Genomic DNA, 24,005 nt, shown 5'->3' with positions numbered 1-24,005 from the left:
CTGCCCTTATTTTGTTAAGCGCTGGGCAAACTGTTGGCGCTATATAAAACCTGTATAATAATAATAATAATTTTAAATGCCTAACGTACTCTCCTGGTGCTGTTAATGGCTGTGCGTGGCAGTGCTCTCGTAAACGTTGATGCTTCTTTTAATTGGTGTTTACCCACACATGCACATCCAGCATATTTTGCAACTGAAAAACTTGTACATACAGCCATTCACTTGTATGGCAGGCTTTACGTGACACATGCAGCTCCCCAGCCACAGGAAAACATCAGCAAGGTACGCTAGGCATTTAAAATCTTTAAATTGAATCTTGGCAAAAAAATAAAATTACAAACAGAATAATATTATTTTTCAGTACTACTAATGAAAGAAGTGGAGTATTAGAGCTGAAGCATCACAAGGGATAAAAGCAACACTATGGGGGTTATTCACTAAAAGCAAATCCACTTTGCACTACAAGTGCACTGCAAGTGCACTTGAAAGTGCACTGAAAGTACACTTTCAAGTGCAGTCGCTGTGGATCCGAGCGGGACATGCAAGGGAAATAAAAAACAGAATTTTAGCTTGCACATGATTGGATGATAAAATCAGCAGAGCTTCCCCTCATTTCAGATCTACCCCTCAGATTTACAGCGACTGCACTTCCAAGTGCACTTGCAGTGCACCTGTAGTGCAAAGTTTGCCTTTTGTAAATAACCCCCTATAAGCAAATATGGGTAGTTAGTTTATATTTTCAGTTACAGACTGTAAATGTATACATTACAATACCTGTTTGACTTTTGCAACATCTCTGATGAAAGCTTCATCATTCACAAAGCTAAGCAACTTCCTCAGCTGGTCCAGGTTAGTTAAATAATCCTCGCCTATACGCTGTAAGCAAAAACAGTTCATTTTAGCGTATTTGTATTATGAAACAGCATGCATTTATGTGCTTTTGGGGGGAAAAAAAGAAGACAAAAAAGAGGAACATTCTGTCTATGTATCCAACAGTGAGATCTTTGAATTATTTAATAACACTATGACCATGACATTGTCTCTGGCTGAGAACCTGCACACACAGGAATGGCTTTAAGTATACTTCACCTTAACATTCCTGTTCACTCCAACCAAAAAACTCTCCGGGGAAGACTTGGTAGTCCTCCATACTGACTTCCACCCAAATCAAAAATAAGATGACGTGGTATAGGTCGAGTGAAAAAATTTCTGCCATCCTTCTCGATAAATCCCACAAATTTGAAAAAAATTTGGTCTCCTTGGATCTAATCCATTCTTCCAAAAGACTATGATAGGTCCTTGTTATGCATATAAAACAAAGGATTGCTTATACAGTATTAGCATCCACAAGCTCATTCCTCACGTAGATTTGCATGCCTGGTTGCTCCTCCATTTATATTCTTTCTCTTTCCTTCTTTTCTATTCCTTCCTCTTCCATCTCTTTAATTGATCTCACACCAACATTTATACATTTAACTATATTAAAATAGTACTACAATATGTATAAATCCACTATTTATATTTACTTTTAAGCCTTAATTACCATTTCCTGGACCTCCCCATGTCAGCCTACTATGGGTCAGCTCCGCCCCCTCTGACCCCTCCAGGACCACCTTTTTTCGAGCCCATAAAGGCCGGCTATCGGACCAGCCTAGTGTTCTTTTTTCATTGTCGTTCCGGACGCCTTTTTGAAAAAAAAAAATAAATAAAAGTTTTAAAATTATATTGTGAGTGAAGAATGGGTCGAGTGAAATCCTGGTCGGGTTAAGCCTCTCCCGGTACAGAAGATCTTTACAGATGGGCTGTAAATCTCATCTCAACTGTGCTATCGCTGGCAGACAGAAACAGGCAGGTGTGGGGCTGTGTGCAGCTGCTTACCTGGTTTCCCCTGGCACTCTCCTGGGCTCTGTAGTTCGCCCCACGTGTGTCTGAGCGGTGCTGAGCGGGGCGGGTGACGTCACGACGGCTTCCCTTCTAGTGCGGTTGCCTAGCAACTGCCAGGATGCTCCTCTCTAACTCATGCTGCTGCCAGCCTTAAGGGGCGGTGTTTCCAGGCTCTGGCTTCCCTGCATTCCTCCCAGCGCTCCAGCTCGTCAGGCTGCTCTGCGCTAAAGTCCATCTGCCTGCCTGCTTTCTGCCTATTTGCACTGAAGAACCCATGGAAAGGTTTGTACCCATGCTTTTCTTTTATATATATATATATATATATATATATATATATATATATATATATATATATATATATATATATATATATCTATATCTTTTTTTTTTTTTCTATGTGTTTTTTGTACACATATATATTGAGATTTTATTTTATAATTTTTTTAATTTTTATTTTTAAATTTTTAAATTTTTTCTTTTTAAAAGAGAGCACCTCTTCTGTCTTTACAGAGAGAAAAGCCCAGTGCGAGCTAAATGCCCGCAAAGAGGCTCTAAGGCTGCTGCATTGCCTCAGAAAAGTAAGAAAAAATCAAGACATGCCAAATCGCAGAGTCGCATGCAGATTTCCTCAAGATCTTGCTATTCCAGATCCCCTTTTCCTGTGCCTCATTGCAGTCGCTCATGCCTGAGCCAAATGGGATTAGGCCATCGAAAAGCATCCGGAAAGACCAGTCGCAAGCACAGGGTGCAGTGTTCATCTTCATCCAGGTCCTCCTCTCCAAGTTATTTGGAGGAAGCAAGCTGTTGGGTCTGTGCGGCTGAAGCCCTTCCTGGGAAAGTTGGTGTGTGCTTCCTGTCTTCAAGAAGCTGCGCAAGACAGAGCATCTGAAGCTCATCAGGTGAAGTCGTGTATTAAATCTTCAGTCAGGGAAGGGCTAAGTGGTGCATCCAAGCAAAGCGCTCAACCAGCATCCTCTACGGCCGATTTGGATTTGGAGGCAGGCTGAGAGTCCGACTCTGATTCCTCAGAGGCCGAAGTAACCCCTGAAATACGCACCTTTGATTTTGCATTAGTCCCCATATTGGTGGAAGCAGTAAAAGATGCATTAAAATGGCAGGAGAAAACTCCTCCACCGAAAAAACAACGGAAATACTACCCAGAACTGAAGAAGTCCTTGCCTTCCTTTCCCCTCATTTTTGAGATCCAGGAAATATTGGAGGATGAATGGGCTAGGCCGGAAAGAAAGTTTAGCATCAATAACAGATTGTCAAAATTGTATCCATTCAGCCAGAACCATGTGGAATGGTGGAACACTAACCCCAGGGTGGATGCCTCACTGCAGCGTTTGGCCCGTCATATCACTTTTCCATTAGAAGATTCGGTCTCTTTCAGAGATCCCATGGATCGCAGAGTGGGCACGGATTTAAAATGATTGTATTCAGCGGTGGGGCTGCGTGCAGGCCGGCATTGGCCCTTACCTCTGTGGCTGCAGCCATCAAAAGTTGGGTATCGGAGTTGGATGGTGGTTCCTCAGAAGAGCTTGGAGCTGGCGGTCCCTCGCCTTTGCAGTTCATTAAAACAGCTGTCAAATTCCTGGCAGAAGTGGCCGTTGACCAGGTCAGAATAATGGTGAAAATCATGGCCCACTCCATGACAGCTCGAAGAGCATTATGGTTAAGGCACTGTCCGGCAGACAATTCTTCAAAACAGAGCCTATGTTCAGTGCCGTTTGATGGTAAACTACTTTTTGGTAAACCTTTGGAGTCAGCGATCCAAAGCATATCCGGGGGTAAATCAGGCCTAATACTGCATGAAAAGAGAAGACAGCGGCAGCCTTTTCGCCCAGTTAGAAGGTCCAGGGAAGTTTAAGGAAGCAAGTTCCTACAGACCTGGCAGGCCATTCTCCAGACAATGGAGACGAGCTGGTTCATCCTTTCCTAAGGCCTCCAAGTCCAAACCCGGCCAAGCCACGAAGGCCTCTGACAAGACCTTTTGAAGGTTTCTCTGCCCAAGACCCTCATGTGGGAGTTCGAGAGGGTTTGAGCGGACGAAATTCAGGACGCATGGGTTTTGGCCATAATTCGAGATAACTATCGTCTCCAATTTGACTCAAGACCACCACAGTCCCTGTTTATGGAAACCGGACTCCCGCTTTCCTCGGAGAAGAGGCTCTGTTTGCAAAATTATATAGACAAATTGCTGACAGCGAAAGCCATCATCCCGGTGCCAATGCGAGAACGGGGTCTAATGCGAGAATAGGAGTCTATTCCCTGTTGTTCCTAGTATCAAAAGCTTCGGGAGGTTTCAGACCCATATTAGATCTGAAGGCTCTAAATTCTTACATGAGGGTTCCGCCTTTCAAAATGAAGTTGTTGGAGACAATAATATCTGTGGTGAAAGAAGGAGACTGGATGGCCTCCATCGACCTGGCGGACGCCTATTTACATGTTCCCATCCATCCTGCTCATCATCGTTTCCTCAGGTTTGCAGTGGAAGACTCTCACTACCAGTTTCGGTGCCTCCCATTTGGCCTTTGCACGGCACCCAGAACCTTTTTGAAGGTGCTCTCAGCCGTCATCGCAACCCTCAGAATCAGAGACGTTCAAATTTTTCACTATTTGGACGATCTGCTACTGCTAGCCTCTTCAGAACATCTTCTCCTTCAGCATGTGGCTCTCACCTGCGAAACATTGGCTTGGTTCGGCTGGCTAGTCAACTACCAGAAGAGCCAAATACAGCCAACCCAGGTTTTAGAATACCTGGGGTTGATATTCGACACAATTCAGGGTCGAGTCTTTCTCCCTCAGAGGAAAATTCGGGACATGCAGATCCAAACCAGGAAAGTAATGACCAGTTCATTCCTTCCAGCGAGCGAATGCATGCGCTACCTCGGAGTATTATCAGCCACGATCCCGGTAGTCCCATGGGCCAGGTGGAGAAGAAGAACTTTTCAGTGCAATTTCCTTCTCCAATGGGATCGTCACTCTCTGAGGCAGAGGATATACATTCCAAGGTCGATAAGTCAATCGCTAATTTGGTGGACAGTCTCACGCAACTTGGCCCGGGGTCTATTTCTTTGGCCCCCGGATCCGGTGGTGCTGACTACCGATGCCAGTCTCCTGGGTTGGGGAGCTCACTGCCTGGGTCAGCAGGCTCAGGGTCGGTGGCCCCCACACATCTCTCAAACTTCCTGGAATTAGAGGCCGTTCGGCATGCTCTTCTAGCCTTCCGACCACTCTTGAAAGATTAAGCGGTAAAAATATTGTCAAATAACAAGACCACTGTCGCGTACGTGTCCCGCCAGGGGGGCACCAGGAGCCGGGTCCTTCTTCAAGTCGCATGCCAGTTGTTCCAGTGGGCAGAGAAGAATCTCATTTCCCTTACAGCAGCCTATCTTCCGGGGGCCGAGAATACCTTGGCAGACCAGTTGAGTCGGAACTTTGTGGATCCCAGCGAATGGGTCTTGAATCCGAAATTTCTGCGAAACATCTTCAGACATTGGGGGTTGCCTGTAATAGATCTCATGGCATCGATAGAGAACGCACAGCTTCCTTGCTTCTTCTCTCGAACATACCATCCACAAGCTTATGGCCAAGATGCTCTATCCAAACCGTGAGACTTCCCCCTGGTGTATGTGTTCCCTAAGCTTCCTTTAATCCTCAAGACCCTGTTGAAGATTTACAGTGAGAGGGTCACAGCCATAGCAGTCCTACAATTCTGGCCATGGTTCCTGCTAGCGTGGAGAATGAAGTTGTGTCAACCAATCCCGCTGCCACCTTGTCGTGAACTCCTGTTCCAAAACGGAATATGTCCCCCAAACCCCAGGAGGTTGAGGTTAATGGCATGGAAATTGAGAGGAGATCTCTCAAGGATTTAGGCCTCTCAGAGCAAGTGTTGAACACCTTGTTACGGTCTCGTAAAAGATCAACAAACTCAACCTATCACCGGGTATGGAAGGCTTTCCGACGCATCGCGGCAGAGAGGGGGTGGCAGCCCAAATCTCCTTTAGTCTCAAACATCTTGGAATTTCTCCAGCAGGGTCTGGACAATGGCCTGGCTTATAATTCTCTGAAGGTCCAGATTTCCGCACTTTTGGCAATGACGAATTCCAGATGGGCATTAGATCCTGTCGTGATCGGTTTCCTGAAGGCAGCCATTAAAATCAGACCTCCCCTGAAGTCCTACTTTCCTAAATGGGACCTGACTCTGGTCTTAAAAGCTTTGTTGGCTCCTCCTTTTGACCCGACGTCATCCTGTTCTTTATTTCATCTAACACTAAGGACGGTGTTCTTGACGGCCATAGCCTCCGCTAGGAGGGTTTCTGAATTATGCGCCTTTTCATCCAGAGAGCCTTTTTGTGTGATTTTTCCCGACAAGATTGTTCTTAGACCAGTTCCTAGCTTTCTACCAAAGGTCTCTACTGCTTTTCACATGAATTGGGAGACTTTTCTGCCAGCCTTCACCGTGGACCAGTTGCAGGATGAGTGGAAGAAGCTAGACTTGGTCTCCTCTATTTCAGCCTACTTGGAGCAGACTGAGGCGTTGCGCAAGCAAGATCAACTGTTCAGCTTCCCTTTGGGACCCAAAAAGGGCATGGCGGCTCCACCTAGAGTTGTCTCATCCTGGATTGTGAAGACCATCCAGATCGCTTACGAGTCTCTGGGCCTTTCCTCTCCTGCAGAGATCAGGGCGCACTCAACCAGGGGCATGGCAGCATCATGGGCAGTCTATGTGAAGGTGTCACCCGAGGCAGTATGCAGAGCAGCGAGTTGGAGCGCACCCAACACATTTATCCAGCATTATAGGCTAAATGTAGCCCTCTCTCCTGCAGAAACGTTTGGTTCTTCTGTTATTTCTGCAGCTGTCGGCCATTAAATTTGTTTAAGCAGCAGTATTATCTCTGACTTGTTTTGTTCTTTCCCTCCCTTATCGAAGGTTGCTTGGTACATCCCATAGTAGGCTGACATGGGGAGGTCCAGGAATAAGGAAAATTGTTTCCCATACTTACCAAAATTTTCCTTTCCTGGATCCTCCCCATGTCAGCCGGGGATTCCCGCCCTATCTTCCATCGCGAGGATGGGTATTTTGAACACTGGGCTGGTCCGACAGCCGCCCTTTATGGGCTAGAAAAAAGGTGGTACTGGAGGGGTCAGAGAGGGCGGAGCTGACCCATAGTAGGCTGACATGGGGAGCATCCAGGAAAGGAAAATTACGGTAAGTATGGGCAACAATTTTCCTTAATATACTGTAAATTGACTCACGATTCATAATAATATATTCATAGCTAATGTTGCATAAATGTCTCTGTATGCATCTTCTTTTTCTGTATTATTGTTTAATATTTTAATAAAAATGTATTGAACCTTGAAAAAAAAATTGATTAAAAAAAATAATTGCTACATTGAAAAAAAAAAGTATACTTCACACTAGAAACAGTATCATACTGAACGACTTGACTCTTCATGACCAGAGCATTTTTTTGCAATTCAGTATAGTGCCACTTTAACTGGCAAAACTGTAAAGCACATGACATTTTTATCATTTTTTTCACACAAGTAGAATTTTTTTGGTGACATTTGGTCTTCACTGGGTTTTTTATTTTTTCAATATAAACCCAAACAACCCCTTTTTGGAATGAAGATACCCCAAGGTATTTGCTGAGAGGCATGTTGAGTCAATGGAAGATTTTATTTTTTGCCACAAGTTTTTGGAAAACTCATGCTTTCAATGGTAGAGGAGAGATCTGGAGTCTTAACCACTTCAATACAGGGCATTTTCACCCCCTTCCTGCCCAGGCCAATTTTCAGTTTTCAGTGCTGTAACACTTTGAATGACAATTGCAACACTGTACCCAAATGAAGTTTTTATCATTTTTTCCCCACAAATAGAGCTTTATTTTGGTTGTATTTGATCACCTCTGTGGTTTTTATTTTTTGCACTATAAACAAAAGAAGAGCGACAAGTTTGAAAAAAAAACACAATTATTTTTTATTTATTTATTTATTAGTAAATATCCCGATTTAAAAAAAAAAAAAAAAAAAAAAAATTTTTCCTCAGTTTATGCCGATATGTATTCTTCTACATATTTTTGGTAAAAAAAATTTGCAATAAGCATATATTGATTGGTTTGCGCAAAAGTTATAGTGTCTACAAAATAGGGGATAGTTTTATGGCGTTTTTATTATTTTATTTTTTTACTAGTAATGGCAGCGATCTGCGATTTTTATCGTGACTGTGAGATTGCGACAGACATATCAGACACTTTTGACACCATTTTGGGACCATTCACATTTATACAGTGATCAGTGCTATAGAAATGCACTGATTACTGTATAAATGTCACTGGCAGGGAAGGGGTTAACACTAGGGGCCGATCAGGGGATAAAAAGTGTTACCTAGGGAGTGATTCTAACTGTAGGGGGAGGGGACTCACAAGGGGAGGAGACCGATCGGTGTTCTTCTGTACTAGGAACACACCATCAGTTTCCTCTCACCTGACAGGAGGTGGATCTGTGTGTTTACACACACAGATCCACGGTCCTGCTCTGTTATTGGGCAATTGCGGGTACCCAGCAGACATCGCGCATCGACTCTCGAGTGATGCGGCGGGCGCACGTGGGCCCCCTAGACAACCGGGAAGCTGAGGACGTCATATGATACCTATAATGCTTTCCCATATACCTGGTATGTTGTGTACTTTAAGATGTACAACTAAAAGTCTTTTAAAGATATCCATACTCCCCACAGCCACCTCCAATTGTGGGAGAGAGTTCCATATCCTTATTGTCCTAACAGTGAAGAACCCCCTACGCAGTTTAAGGTTAAACTGCTTCTTCTTCAGTCTCATTGTGTTGCTCTTTGTCCTTTTACACTCCCTATAACTGAATAGTTTATTTCCTATGCTGGGATCCCATTGATGTATTTGTAGATCGCTATCATATCTCCTCTCAAGTGACTTTTCTCCAGCGAGAATAAATTTAGTGTTTGCAGCCATTCCTTGTAATTGAGTTCCTACAGTCTTCTTATTAGTTACGTTGCCCTTCTTTGGACTCTCCAGCTCCAGCACATCCCATTGGAGGACTGGTGACCAGAACTGGACTGAAAACTCCAGATGAGGCCTAACCAGAGTTTTATAAAGTGGCAGAATTATGGTTTTGTTCCTGGAGTATATGTCTCAATAAAGAGAACCTGTCATGCTTTATTGCTTTTATAAGAGATGTTTACATTTCTTGTGATTGCAATGAAAGTGATAAAAAATAAAGGGAAAATGTAAAAAGAACTATTGTTTAACAAATACATAAAAAAATGTAAAGTACCCCCCCCCCCATGCCCACACACAGAGGCGAACATATACAGTGGGGACGGAAAGTATTCAGACCCCCTTAAATTTTTCACTCTTTGTTATATTGCAGGCATTTGCTAAAATCATTTAAGTTCATTTTTTCCTCATTAATGTACACACAGCACCCCATATCGACAGAAAAACACAGAATTGTTGACATTTTTGCAATTTATTAAAAACGAAAAACTGAAATATCACATGATCCAAAGTATTCAGACCCTTTGCCGTGACACTCATATATTTAACTCAGGTGCTGTCCATTTCTTCTGATCATCCTTGGGATGGTTCTACAGCTTAATTTGAGTCCAGCTGTGTTTGATTATACTGATTGGACTTGGTTAGGAAAGCCACACACCTGTCTAAATAAGACTTTACAGCTCTCAGTGCATGTCAGAGCAAATGAGAATCATGAGGTCAAAGGAACTGCCTGAAGAGCTCAGAGACAGAATTGTGGCAAGGCACAGATCTGACCAAGGTTACAAAAAAATTTCTGCTGTACTTAAGGTTCCTAAGAGCACAGTGGCCTCCATAATCCTTAAATGGAAGACGTTTGGGATGACCAGAACCCTTCCTAGAGTTGGTCATCCAGCCAAACTGAGCTATCGGGGGAGAAGAGCCTTGGTGAGAGGTAAAGAAGAACCCAAAGATCACTGTAGATGAGCTCCAGAGATGCAGTCGGGAGATGGGAGAAAGTTGTAGAAAGTCAACCATCACTGCAGCCCTCCACCAGTCAGTGCTTTATGGCAGAGTAGCCCAACGGAAGCCTCTCCTCAGTGCAAGACACATGAAGGCCCGCATGGAGTTTGCTAAAAAAAACCCTGAAGGACTCCAAGATGGTGAAAAATAAGATTCTCTGGTCTGATGATGTATGTGTGGAAAAAAACAGGCACTGCTCATCACCTGTCCAATACAGTCCCAACAGTGAAGCATGGTGGTGGCAGCATGGTGTTGCTATGCACAAAGCTAAAATAATGAAGGAGTGGCTTCAAAATAACTCTGTGACTGTTCTTGAATGGCCCAGCCATGGCCCAGCCCTGACTTAAACCCAATTGAGCATCTCTGGAGAGACCTAAAAATGGCTGTCCACCAACGTTTTCCATCCAACCTGACAGAACTGGAGAGGATCTGCAAGGAGGAATGGCAGAGGATCCCCAAATCCAGGTGTGAAAAATGTGTTGCATCTTTCCTCCCAAAAAGACTTATGGCTGTATTAGATCAAAAGGGTGCTTCTCCTAAATACTGAGCAAAGGGTCTGAATACTTAGGACCATGTGATATTTCAGCTTTTCTTTTTTAATAAATCTGCAAAAATGTCAACAATTCTGTGTTTTTCTGTCAATATGGGGTGCTGCGTGTACATTAATGAGGAAAAAAAATGAACTAAATGATTTTAGCAAATGGCTGCAATATAACAAAGAGTGAAAAATTTAAGGGGGTATGCATACTTTCCGTCCCCACTGTACTTAGGTCGCGCATGCATATGTAAACGGTGTTTGCACCACACATGTAAGATATTGCCATGTATGTTATAGCGAGAGCAAAAAATCTAGCTCTAGACCTCTTTTGTACCTCAGTACGCACATTTAAAGTTTGACATAATAGGTATCTATTTGACACATTGAAGCACTTTTATGTTTTTGTTCAATAATCAAGCACTTTAAGACACCTGGAGATTAAGTGGAGTCTGGATTATATATGGACTTTATTGTTTAACTTAAGACAAATGTTTATTTGGTATGAATATTGATCTTATACTCATACTGCACAAATATATTAGAGTTGATTATTGATTTTTGTTTATACTGCACAAGTATATCTGTGTTTAAAGATTTATTTGTATGGAGGATTTTATTATTTACCACAAATTCTTGGAAAATGACAAAACAAATATTTTTTTTTTTTACACAAAGTTGTCACTCCACCAAAGGACCAGGCCTATTCTGGCACTTAGGAGAGAAGAAGATCAATATTCATACCAAATAAACATTTGTCATAAGTAAAGGAATAAAGTCCATATATAATCCGGACTCCACTTAATCTCCAGGTGTCTTAAAGTGCTTGATTCTGAATAAAAACTTAAAAAAGCTACAATGTGTCAAAGTGCTTCCCCACATCCAAGCCTCTCACCAGATGGACATGATCTCACAATAAAAGAGATCAAGCATGCTTTTTAAATCCTCAGAAACCAATGTTTCCACTGTGTAGACTCCAGGTGGGTCTGTGACCCCATCAGTGTATTGCAGCAAAGCAATCGCTTCAACAACCCTCAGACTCCAGCCGCCACACAGTTCAGACCAAGGCACATATTAAACCAGAAGAAGAAAGGAAAAGCTTCATACTGCAGGTTTATTAAAAAACATTTATTAAATGACTTTTTCACTTACAGTGTATGAGAAGTAACAAGCTGTGTACAGAGTCACAAAGCGTGGTCATGGGACATGACAGCGTACCAGTGCGTATTGACGTCACTAATCCAGCTCCACCCAACATGTTTCCATGTAATAGGCCTCTTCTGGGAAAGGAGGCTGTTCTGTTGTTATTTCTATATTCTCTCCCCCATATCTATTATATTTTTATGCTTACTTTACTAAATTCAAGCCTCTATTGTTTATATTTTCCATCAAAGCTGTTACCCTTATCTTATCAGTTGCCAAAAACTGTACATCACAGGGTGAAAAAATGGTATTCAAAATGTATCTGGAAATCCTCTGTACTATCATTTGTTTTTACTTTATTCATTTTTAATAAAAAATAAACCTATGAGGCACCTTCAAAGGACGGTATGCTTATGTCATGATTTGAAAAGTGTGTTTTTCTAAGAAATTATCCTTAAAAGTCTTTTCTTAGCATTATACTAAGGACATTGGTTAGGCATGAATATAATAGATTTAAAAAAAAGTTTTATTTATTTAAGAAAATAACTGCTCCAATGCCATTTACACCTAGCGAATACAAGGCACGGATGGTGAAACTAAAAAGAACAATTTATCTGGGGGGGGTTGGGGGGGTGTTTGTGCTTCACAAAGAAGCAGCAATAAGTACATAAGTAGACTGCCAAACAAATGGAAAAAGATGGGTGCAGAATGTAGCCTGATAATGGCGCTGTCTATTTCAAGTACCAGAGCTTCAAGTAAAGTGTTCTGTAATCCCTTCCAGCATTCCCAGGACCTTTACTTTCTAAACCAATGCTATAGACTTGAACATCCATGAAGCAATAACTCAAATTGATGCCTTTCTACCTTTTCTTTCACCGGAAAGAACAATGAACAGGTGATCTGAAGAGCTGATGTTAGCTGTAGCCTCTTTGTAAGACTGAAAATTTCTGACAACGTCCACCTGACTTAATTGGTGACTGTCTGCAGACAATAATGTAGAAAGCACAATTTATTGTTTCAGATGGAAGTTGGTGGTTACTTTAGGAGTGAAACCTAGACCTAACAATATCTATAGCTGCTTTAGTCATAAACACAGAGAGACCACATCATCTCTCACCGCCCACCACACATCACTGCTCTCCTGCCCTCACTCAGGAAACGACCACTGCACAGAGGCCTGCCTCTGTGCTAAATGAACCAGTGCTGCCACCAATGTAGTAACAATTCACATCTGGTGGCACTGGCAGGTGACGTGGCAAGTGACATTTCTCATCTGGTGGCACTGGCAGGCAGCGTGGCAAGTGACAATCTGCATCTGGTGGCAGGCAGCATGGCAAGTGACAATCTGCATCTGGTGGCAGGCAGCGTGGCAAGTGACAATCTGCACCTGGTGGCAGGTGACATGGCAAGTGACCTTCCACATCTGGTGGAAGGCAGCGTGGAAAGTGACATTCCTCAACTGGTGGCACATGCAGGCGACATGGCAAGTGACAGTCCTCATCTGGTGGCACTGGCAGGCAGCGTGGCAAGTGACAATCTGCATCTGGTGGCAGGCAGCATGGCAAGTGACAATCTGCATCTGGTGGCAGGCAGTGTGGCAAGTGACAATCTGCACCTGGTGGCAGGTGACATGGCAAGTGACCTTCCACATCTGGTGGAAGGCAGCGTGGAAAGTGACATTCCTCATCTGGTGGCACATGCAGGCGACATGGCAAGTGACAGTCCTCATCTGGTGGCACTGGCAGGCAGCGTAGCAAGTGACAACCTACATCTGGACAGTCTGCATCTGGTGGCAGGCAGCGTAGCAAGTGACATTTCTCATCTGGTGACAGGCAGTGTGGCAAGTGACAATCTGCATCTGGTGGCAGGCAGCATGGCAAGTGACAATCTGCATCTAGTGGCAGGCAGCGTGGCAAGTGACAATCTGTATCTGGTGGCAGGCGACGTGGCAGGTGACAATCCACATCTGGTGGCAGGCGACGTGGCAAGTGACATTCCGCATCTGGTGGCAGGCGACATGGCAAGTGACATGCTCAGGGCTCCCACTGATTCTGCATTATGGTGAGTTTAACTTTTTTTTATAATACAATGTAAAAATAGAAATAATGCGCTTCAATCATCCTGACACCATATCAACCACAGTGGCATGATGATTGAAGCTCCAACACCAGCCATTGCCCTGACAAATTGCCAGCAAAAAAACGCTCCCCCCCACACCCCCGGGCACAATTTTCCTTCATGCAGCCGGTCCCAGGTACCAAAAAGTTTCGGGACCACTGCTCTATATCATTAATAAACAAATTAAACAGAATTGGTCCCAGGACAGAGCTTTGGAGTAGCCCACTTACAACTCCAGACCATTCAGAACATACACTATTTTATAATAAAATGTTTTTATTATTATTGTAATTAATTTAGTATTAATTTGCTACGTTACATTTGTTTAGATGCTGCATTTGTTATTTCTGATAATTTGTAACTTCGGAAAAATTCGTATTTGTTATGTTCACTAACAGCCAAATTTGAAAAGAAATTACAATACCAATATTTTAATAGCTTAACTAGTTAAGTTATTATTAGTTAGTTATTATTTCAGATTTTCAAATTTTCGGGTTTTCGCATTTCCAATTTTTTTTTGAATTTCTGAATTTCCAATTTCTTTTTCGAATTTCCAATTTTTTTCGAATTTACGATTTTTTTTCTAGTTTACAAATTTTCGAATATTCAAATTTACGTATATATTCTAATATTACGAATATTTGTTAAATGGGTTTTCATTAATTCGGATATTTCCGAATTAACAAATTTGTTGAAATTCATTAAACTAATTCGGAACAAAACTAATTACACATGTCTAGAGTTTATGAGGAAGTGCATTGAATGCTTTGGCAAAATCCAGATACACCACATCCACAGACACTCTTCTATCCAGATTACAGCTTGCTTCCTCATAGAATGTTAACAGATTGGTCTGGCAAGAATGACCCTTTATGAATCCATGCAAGTTACTACTAATCATACCCTTTTCATCAGCAAATTCTTGGATATTATCCCTTCAATAGTTTACATACTGTTGGTTTTAGGCTGACTCGTCTGTAGTTTCCAGGTATGTATCTTGGCCCTTTTTTGAATATTTGTACCACGGTTGCTTGTCACCAAACAGGTTTCAAGTTTCTAAGCTGTCCTTAATGATTATGAATAATGGCTTGGCTATAACATGACTAAGTTCTTTGAGGACTTTCGGATGTTACATTTTTCGAGTCTTTTATAAACACTGGCTTCTGTTAGCCACAAGGGTACATTCTGTGTTGTGTCACTAACCATATAGTCATGTTTGATATACCACCCTTTTCCTTTTTAAAAAGCTTTTGACCCCACAATAGAGATAAAACTTTTTCGCGGAAGGGAGTTTAACCACCTCAATACAGTGCACTTTCTCCCCCTTCCTGCCCAAGCCATTTTTCAGCTTTCAGCACTGTCACACTTTGAATGACAATTGCGCGGTCGTGCGACGTTGTACCCAAATTAAATTATCTTTTTTTTTTTTGCGCTATAAACAAAAGAAGAGCGACAAGTTTGAAAAAAACACATTATTTTTTACTTTTTGCTATAATAAATATCCAATTTTTTTTAAACATTTTTTTTCCTCAGTTTAGGCCGTTATGTATTCTTCTACATATTTTTGGTAAAAAAAAAAAATCGCAATAAGCGTATATTCTGGAAGCTCGCATTAGAGATCTGGAGGAGCAAGTTGCAACACTGAGCAGAAAGGACAACCTTGAAAGTAGCAAGTGGTCAGTAGGGTTGATGTGGAGGGTGGAGGGGCAAGTCAGGGTTATCAGATAGGAAGATGGGTTAATGTAGTTAGAGGGAGTGGAAGGGGCTCGCAGAAAAGGAAGGCCAGTCCTGTATTTGTGCATCAAAACAAATTTGCCAAGTTGGGTGAAGATGTGGAGGTGGCAAACACAGAGGTGGCAGCCCTAGATGTCACTGCTACCCCTAACAGCTGGGAGAGCAGCCCATCTAGTAGAGGTGGTGAGGGGAGTGCAGGTAGGCCTAAACAGTTGGTGGTTATAGGGTAATCTATAATCAGAAGGACTGATAGAATAATTTGTTGCCAGGATCGCCTTAACCAAATGGTTTGCTGTCCCCCTGGTGCTAGGGTTTGACATGTGGTGGACCGGGTGGATAAATTACTGGGAGGGGCTGGGCATGACCTAGCTGTCTTGGTCCACGTTGGAACCAATGACAGTATGCATGGAAGGTGGAGGCTCCTTAAGAATCAATTTAAAGAACTGGGCTGCAAGTTGAAGGGAAGGACCTCCAAGGTGATACAGTGGGGATGAAAAGTAGTCAGACCCCCTTAAATTTTTCACTCTTTGTTATATTGCAGCCATTTGCTAAAATCATTTAAGTTCATTTTTTTCCTCATTAATGTACACACAGCACCCCGTATTGACAGAAAAACACAGAATTGTTTACATTTTTGCAGATTTATTAAAAAAGAAAAACTGAAATATCACATGGTCCTAAGTATTCAGACCCTTTGCTCAGTATTTAGTAGAAGCACCTTTTTGAGCTAATACAGCCATGAGTCTTTTTGGGAAAGATGCAACAAGTTTTTCACACCTGGATTTGGGGATCCTCTGCCATTCCTCCTTGCAGATCCTCTCCAGTTCTGCCAGTTTGGATGGTAAACGTTGGTGGACAGTCATTTTTAGGTCTCTCCAGAGATGCTCATTTGGGTTTAAGTCATGGCTCTGGCTGGGCCATTCAAGAACAGTCACAATGTTGTTGTGAAACCACTCCATCGTTATTTTAGCTGTGTGCTTAGGGTCATTGTCTTGTTGGAAGGAAAAACCTTCGGGCCCAGTCTGAGGCCCTGATCACTCTGGAGAAGGTTTTCATCCAGGATATCCCTGTACTTGGCCGCATTCATCTTTCCCTCGATTGCAACCAGTCGTCCTGTTCCTGCAGCTGAAAAACACTCCCACAGCATGATGCTGCCACCACCATGATTCACTGTTGGGACTGTATTGGACAGGTGATGAGCAGTGCCTGGTTTTCTCCATACATACCGCTTAGAATTAAAAAAAAAAAGTTCTATCTTGGTCTCATCAGACCAAAAAATCTTATTTCTCACCATCTTGGAGTCCTTCAGGTGTTTTTTTAGAAAAATCCATGCGGCGCTTTCATGTGTCTTGTACTGAGGAGAGGCTTCCGCTGGGCCACTCTGCCATAAAGCCCCGGCTGGTGGAGGGCTGCAGTGATGGTTGACTTTCTACAACTTTCTCCCATCTCCCGACTGCATCTCTGGAGCTCAGCCACAGTGATCTTTGGGTTCTTCTTTAACTCTCTGAACAAGGCTCTTCATCCCCGATAGCCCAGTTTGGCCGGACGGCCAGCTCTAGGAAGGGTTCTGGTCATCCCAAACGTCTTCCATTTAAGGATTATGGTGGCCACTGTGCTCTTAGGAACCTTAAGTGCAGCAGAAAGTTTTTTGTAACCTTGGCCAGATCTGTGCCTTGCCACAATTCTGTCTCTGAGCTCTTCAGGCAGTTCCTTTGACCTCATGATTCTCATTTGCTCTGACATGCACTGTGAGCTGTAAGGTCTTATATAGACAGGTGTGTGGCTATCCTAATCAAGTCCAATCAGTATAATCAAACGCAGCTGGACTCAAGTGACGGTGTAAAACCATCTCAGGGATGATCAGAAGAAATGGACAGCACCTGAGTTAAATATATGAGTGTCACAGCAAAGGGTCTGAATACTTAGGACCATGTGATATTTCAGTTTTTCTTTTTTAATAAATCTGCAAAAATGTCAACAATTCTGTGTTTTTCTGTCAATATGGGGTGCTGTGTGTACATTAATGAGGAAAAAAAATGAACTTAAATGATTTCAGCAAATGGCTGCAATATAACAAAGAGTGAAATATTTAAGGGGTTCTGAATACTTTCTGTCTCCACTGTATTCTCTGAAATATTGCCTGTGCCATGCGCAACAAAGGAAAGGCAGGGGGTGATTAGAGAGCTGAATGCATGGCTAAGGACCTGGTGTAGGGAGGAGGGATTTGGGTTTCTAGAGCACTGGGCTGACTTTTCATTGGGGTGCAACCTATATGCTAAAGACGGTTTGCACTTGAATGAAAGGGGGTCTGCTGTGCTGGGGGAGAGGTTTATGGGAAGGCTGGAGGAGTATTTAAACTAGGATTGAGGGGGAAGGATGAACTAGAATTACATCGGACAGACAGGTCAGTTAGGGGTCAGACATTAATGGAGGATGGAATGGGGATAGATAGAGGGAGGGTTATGGCAGGTGACAAGAAATTTCCCATGTTGCAAACAGCCATTGGAAACTATAGTGCCATTTGTACTACTAAAAATGATATGAAAAACACCAGAGCAAAATGTAATAATGCATTAAAGTATTTGTACACCAATGCCAGAAGTCTGCCAAGCAAAATAGGTGAGTTGGAAGCTCTGGTGCATGAGGAGAGCTATGATGTAATCGGTATTTCTGAAACTTGGCTTCAATCCTCACATGACTGGGCTATTAATATTCCTGGCTGTGCACTCTTTCGGAAAGACAGGGTAAAAAGGAAAGGTGGCGGAGTCTGTCTCTATGTGAGAAGTGATCTCAAAGCAAGTGTGAAAGAGGACCTGGTTATAGTGTGATGAGTCTGAAGCATTATGGGTGGAACTACATATAGATGGGCGTAGTTCAAAGTTAATCATTGGAGTTTGTTATAGACCACCCAATGTTAACGAGGAGGTGGAGACTCAGCTCCTTGCATAGATGGAAAGGGCTGCAAGGGCTGGGACAGTGATAATAATGGGGATTTTAACTACCCAGAAATTGACTGGAGTAATGGCACTGCTGGGACAGTTAAAGGGCAAATATGTATAAACCTATTACAGGACAATTTTATGGTCCAGTTTATTGAGGCCCCAACTAGGAATGAAGCTCTGTTGGACCTGGTAATCTCAAATCATGCAGAACTTATTACTAATGTCCAGATAAAGGAACACCTGGGTAGCAGTGATCATAACGTGATTTCATTTGATGTTAGCTGTAAACAAGAAATACATACGGGAAAGGTAAAAACACTTAACTTCAAGAGAGCACATTTTCCAAAGATGAGTGCTGCTCTCCAGGATTTAGACTGGGAGGGAATATTTGCATCGATAAACACAGAACAAAAATGGGAATTCTTCAAAAAGACTGTTTGGGACCTCACTGCAAAGTATATTCCCATGGGCAATAAGTTTAAAAGGCTAAAAATTAAACAAGCTATAAACAGTAAGAAAAGAGCTTTTAAAAAATATAAAAATGAAAGAACACTAGTATCATTTAAATGTTACAAAGAATTTAACAGAGTATGTAAAAAGGAAATCAAGGATGCAAAAATTCAAAACGAACGACAGATTGCAAAAGATAGTAGGACAAACCCCAAAATATTCTTGAAATATATTAATAGTAAAAAGGTCAGGTCTGAGGTCCTTTACAAAATGATCTAGAGTGGGTGACTGGGGACAAAGAGAAGGCTAATTTATTAAATACTTTCTTCAGCTCTGTGTATACAAAAGAGCATGAGGGAGCTCATGTCTATAATGGGGGTGGTAGTGACACAGCCCTGAATGATCCACAATGGCTCAAAAGTGATATGGTCCAGAAATATTAAGACAGAATAAAGGTGGATAAAGCACCTGGACCTGATGGCATCCACCCACGGATCCTAAAAGAATTGAGCTCTGTAATTTCAAAGCCATTGTATCTAATTTTTAGGGACTAATTAATGACGGAAATAGTACCTCTGGATTGGGGCAGGGCGAACGTGGTGCCTATATTTAAAAAGGGATCAAAGTCTTTACCAAGTAACTATAGACCTGTTAGTTTAACTTCTATAGTCGGGAAGATACCGGAGCATTTAATAAAAGACCACATAGACGAGTTCTTGCTGGAAAAAAAACTTAAGGAATGGACAGCATGGATTCATGAAAGACAGAAGTTGTCAGACAAACCTGATTTCTTTTTATGAAGAGGTAAGTATATGGTATACTTGGATTTTGCAAAAGCGTTCGACACAGTTCCCCACACACGGCTCATGTGTAAGGTAAAATCTACAGGCCTGGAAATATCAGTTTGTAACTGGATAGAAAACTGGCTAAAAGACAGAATTCAGAGAGTAGTGGTTAATGATTTTTACTCTGCATGGTCTAAGGTTATAAGTGGTGTACCCCAAGGGACCCTTACTTTTTAATATCTTTATAAATGATATTGGGTCTGGGATCAAAAGTAACATTTCTTCTTTGCAGATGACACCAAGCTATGCAGTGGAATAACATCCTTACAGGATGTCTCCAATTTACGAGCCAACCTCAATGCACTGTCCAATGGGGCGACTGTGTGGCAGATTAGGTTTAATGCTGAGAAATGTAAAGTTATGCACTTGGGGGCTAAGAATATGCATGCATCATACATGCTAGGGGGAGTACAACTGGGGGAATCCGTGGTGGAGAAGGATCTGGGGGTTAGCTCAATAATAGCATGCAATGCCAAGCTGCGGTTTCTTAATACAAGAAAGCAAAGTCCTTTCTTGTATTAAGAGAGGTATACTCCAGAGAGAGAGATATAATTTTGCCCCTGTTCAAATCATTAGTAAGACCTCATCTGGAATATGCAGTTCAGTTTTGGGCACCAGTTCTCAAAAAGGATATCGGGGAACTGGGTAAAGTGCAGAGAAGGGCAACCAAACTGATAAGAGGCATGGAGGAGCTCAGCTATGAGGAAAGATTAGAGAAACTGAATTTATTCTCTCTTGAGAAGAGGAGAATAAGGGGGGATATGATCAACATGTTCAAATATATAAGGGGTCCATATAGTGAACTTGGTGTTGAGTTATTCTCTTTACGGGCAACCCAGAGGACACGGGGGCACTCTTTACATCTAGAGGAAAAGAGATTTCATCTCCAAATATGGAAAGGTTTCTTCACGGTAAGAGCTGTGAAAATGTGGAATAGACTCCCGCCAGAGGTGGTTCTGGCCAGCTCAGTAGATTGCTTTAAGAAAGGCCTGGATACTTTCCTAAATGTACATAATATAACTGGGTACTAACATTTATAAGTAAAGTTGATCCAGGGAAAATCCGATTGCCTCTTGGGGGGATCAGGAAGGAATTTTTTCCCCTGCTGTAGCAAATTGGAGCATGCTCTGCTGGGTTTTTTTGCCTTCCTCTGGATCAACTGTGGGTATAAAATTGGGTATATTGGATTGTACGATTTTTTATTTTTATTAATTGTTTTTAAGGTTGAACTGGATGGACTTGTGTCTTTGTTCAACCTGACTAACTATGTAACTATGTATATTGATTGGTTTGCGCAAAAGTTATAGCGTCTACAAAATAGAGGATAGTTTTATAGCATTTTTATTATTTTTTTTTTTTTTACTAGTAATGGCGGTGATCTGTGATTTTTATCGTGACTGCGATATTGCGGCGGACATATCGGGCACTTTTGACACATTTTAGGGACCATTCACATTTATACAGCGATACGTGCTATAAAAATGCACTGATTACTGTATAAATATGACTGGCAGGGAAGGGGTTAACACTAGGGGGTGATCGAGGGGTTAATTATGTTTCCTAGGGAGTGTTCCTAACTGTAGGTGGAGGGGACTCACAAGGGGAGTAGACCGATCGGTGTTGTTCTGTACTGAGAACACACCGATCGGTCTCCTCTCCTCTGACAGGACGTGGATCTGTGTGTTTACACACACAGATCCACGGTCCTGCCGTGTTACCGGGCAATCGCAGGTGCCCGGCGGACATCGCAGCCACCGGGCACGCGCATCGGCTCCCCAGTAACACGGCGGGAGCGCGCAAGCGCCGTCGGTAGTGCGCGCCCCCTGGTGGCCCGGCAACACGAGGACATCATATGACACCCTCCCAGAATGAGAGCCGCGCCACTTGGCCGTCATTTGACAGCCGGTGGGCGGCAAGTGGTTAATAAGACACTCACTAAAATTAGAAGAAAAGAGGTTTAACCTTAAACTGCTGTAATAGTGAGAGTCCCAGTCCCTATGGAAATGGAGCAAAAAAGTTCACAGAGTTTGCATGTCAGGTGACTGCAAGCAGTCCTGCTGATAGAAATCACGGGGCCCCGTACAGTCTACCTAATGGGGCCCCCTTTAGCCCCACCCTCAACCCCACCCCTGGCTCCATCCCAGACCCCATTTGCGCATGTGCAGTAGGAAGCCGGCTAGTTACAATGATGGTGCCTGCACCTGATCCGATGGATGGATGGATTGGCTTTGGGGTGCCGACATCGCAGGCTACCTGGAAAGGAAGTGTCCTTATTAAAAGTCAGCAGCTACAGTGTACATGTCTTACTTTGTAAACGTACACTGTTTATTTATTTGCATTATATTAGAGCGTGCAGCATAGTCAAGATAAATGCCAGAAGATACAGATACAGTATGTAGGCTCACTCAAGTGTTTTGCTACATGACGGGTCTCTCAAAAAAATCATCATTTACTTAGGACCCCTCCTCCATGCCACAATGCTGCAGTAGAGCATGCAGCATAGTCAATATAACTGCCAGAAGATACAGATACAGTATGTAGGCTCACACAAGTGTTTTGCTACATGACGGGGTCTCTCAAAAAAAATCATCATTTACTTAGGACCCCTCCTCCATGCCACAATGCTGCAGTACAGTTAAAAAAAACTCACATAAACCCGTGGGCAAAACAAATTAGTTTGCTTAAAAAAAATGTATTAAACCTGCAGCTTATATGTGCTCTTCCACACCTGATAAATCTGGTTCCTTCTGCTCCCTAACAAAAATGATTCTAAAAAGAAATTCACGCTAGGTGTACAAACAATTTACTAAGTGAAATATAACAACCTGTGAAGGAATATCCTGCAGCTGAGCACTATAACCTTGATAAAGGGCACTAATAAATAGATGTAACAGAAAGTGCAGCGCTGGATATATGCAAAAACCCAAAATTAGTGATATTGATGAAAATAGATAACTATTATATGTGATCCATAAGTGGTAAAAAATAAATAGAACAAGGCATAAAAACAAATAAGTGCTCCACTGTAGCAATATGTGCGTGGTCAATACTACCACATCCACATATATTAATAAAGTCCAAAATACATGAAATAAATAGTGTCCAAAAGAAGAAATTAATTAGAAGTGATTTTGTTATATGAATCCGTGACTGTCACCGTGATGAACGCCCGTCACCTGGTATAGATTAAAGGCTTACCAGATAGCCTCTGATCTGAGGCATAATAGCACCAGCTTGGGATGTTGTCTCCACAGCAGCCGAATCTTTATCTGGGATGGTAGATGTATGTCAGCCGACGGTCACCATAAGCCTCCAGACAGCAGTCCAGTCAGGAAAGCTCACTCCCACCGATATACAGGTATCAAGAGGAAAGAAAGAAAACTCCAATGGTGTAGAGTGTTTTGACTTTCCTTTATTTAAAATCGCCTCACCGGCATCCATAAAAAACTTTTCCTTGCAAGGAACAAACTCAGCATTGATAACGAAACTCCGCGCATGCGCCGTCGGTACGAGCGTGTCTACTCTACGGCCATTTCGTCAGAAATTACATCATCAGGCGCAAGCCCACACGTCAGCGCATGCGCTTTATATATCCGAACGGCAAAACAAAGAGGTTCAGCCATTGGTTGCGCTAGGAGGATGTTAAAGCTGAGATCAATTAAGATTACAGAGGAAGTGTCAAATGCCCCTAGTGTTGACCATCACAATTAAAGAATGTAAAACTACATAAAATCATTGTGGTGCCATCTTGTGGACAAACACGATATTGCTTCCAAAACAATTATATTATATTGCCATTTAAGAAGCTTTTTTCTAAAAATGTTTTTATTTAAAAAAAAAATTTTATTTAAAATTAAGGAAGGGAAGAGAGCCAATGACTGGAAATCATTCGAATCGCCCTTCAGAAACTAGAATATATAGATACAGGAAACATGTAAATAGACATTGTTCCAATAAAGAAAAACATAATTTCAATAAGAAAAACTGGAGTACAGAGTCTAAATATATATTCTAACCCAGACTTTTGTACATAAAGCTCAGAATACAAAATCTAAATATTATGTCCCAAATCAGATTTTTTCCAGGTTTTTATCATAGAATAATCCCATTAGGGAGAAGGAAGGGTATTATTTTTAAAAAAGAGGGAAAAAGAGGAAAAAAGGCTGAAGGGGAAGGGGAGGCCTGAGGGGACATCAACTGTTATTAATAAAACAATTGATGTCCCACTCAACATTTAGGCCCATGGGTACATGACAGCCCAGACGGTATATCCAGTTGGTCTCACTCCTGGATATACAACGTCTACCATTACTCC

The 24,005-nt window shown here is 42.2% G+C and overlaps 1 protein-coding gene across 1 annotated transcript in view; it reads right to left on the bottom strand.

The window, feature by feature from the left end:
- Positions 1–24,005, bottom strand: part of PYGM (glycogen phosphorylase, muscle associated) — a 1,234,135-nt gene that overhangs the window by 241,201 nt on the left and 968,929 nt on the right. The window contains exon 13 of the mRNA XM_073605061.1: positions 775–876. Coding sequence (XP_073461162.1) covers positions 775–876 — 102 coding nt within the window. The remainder of the gene's footprint in view (positions 1–774; positions 877–24,005) is intronic.

The sequence above is a fragment of the Aquarana catesbeiana genome, linkage group LG11, assembly GCF_042186555.1.
Source record: "Aquarana catesbeiana isolate 2022-GZ linkage group LG11, ASM4218655v1, whole genome shotgun sequence".
Classification (NCBI taxonomy): Eukaryota; Metazoa; Chordata; class Amphibia; order Anura; family Ranidae; genus Aquarana; species Aquarana catesbeiana.
Note: the sequence above shows the minus strand (reverse complement) of the source record. Positions and strands in the feature narration are given on the sequence as shown.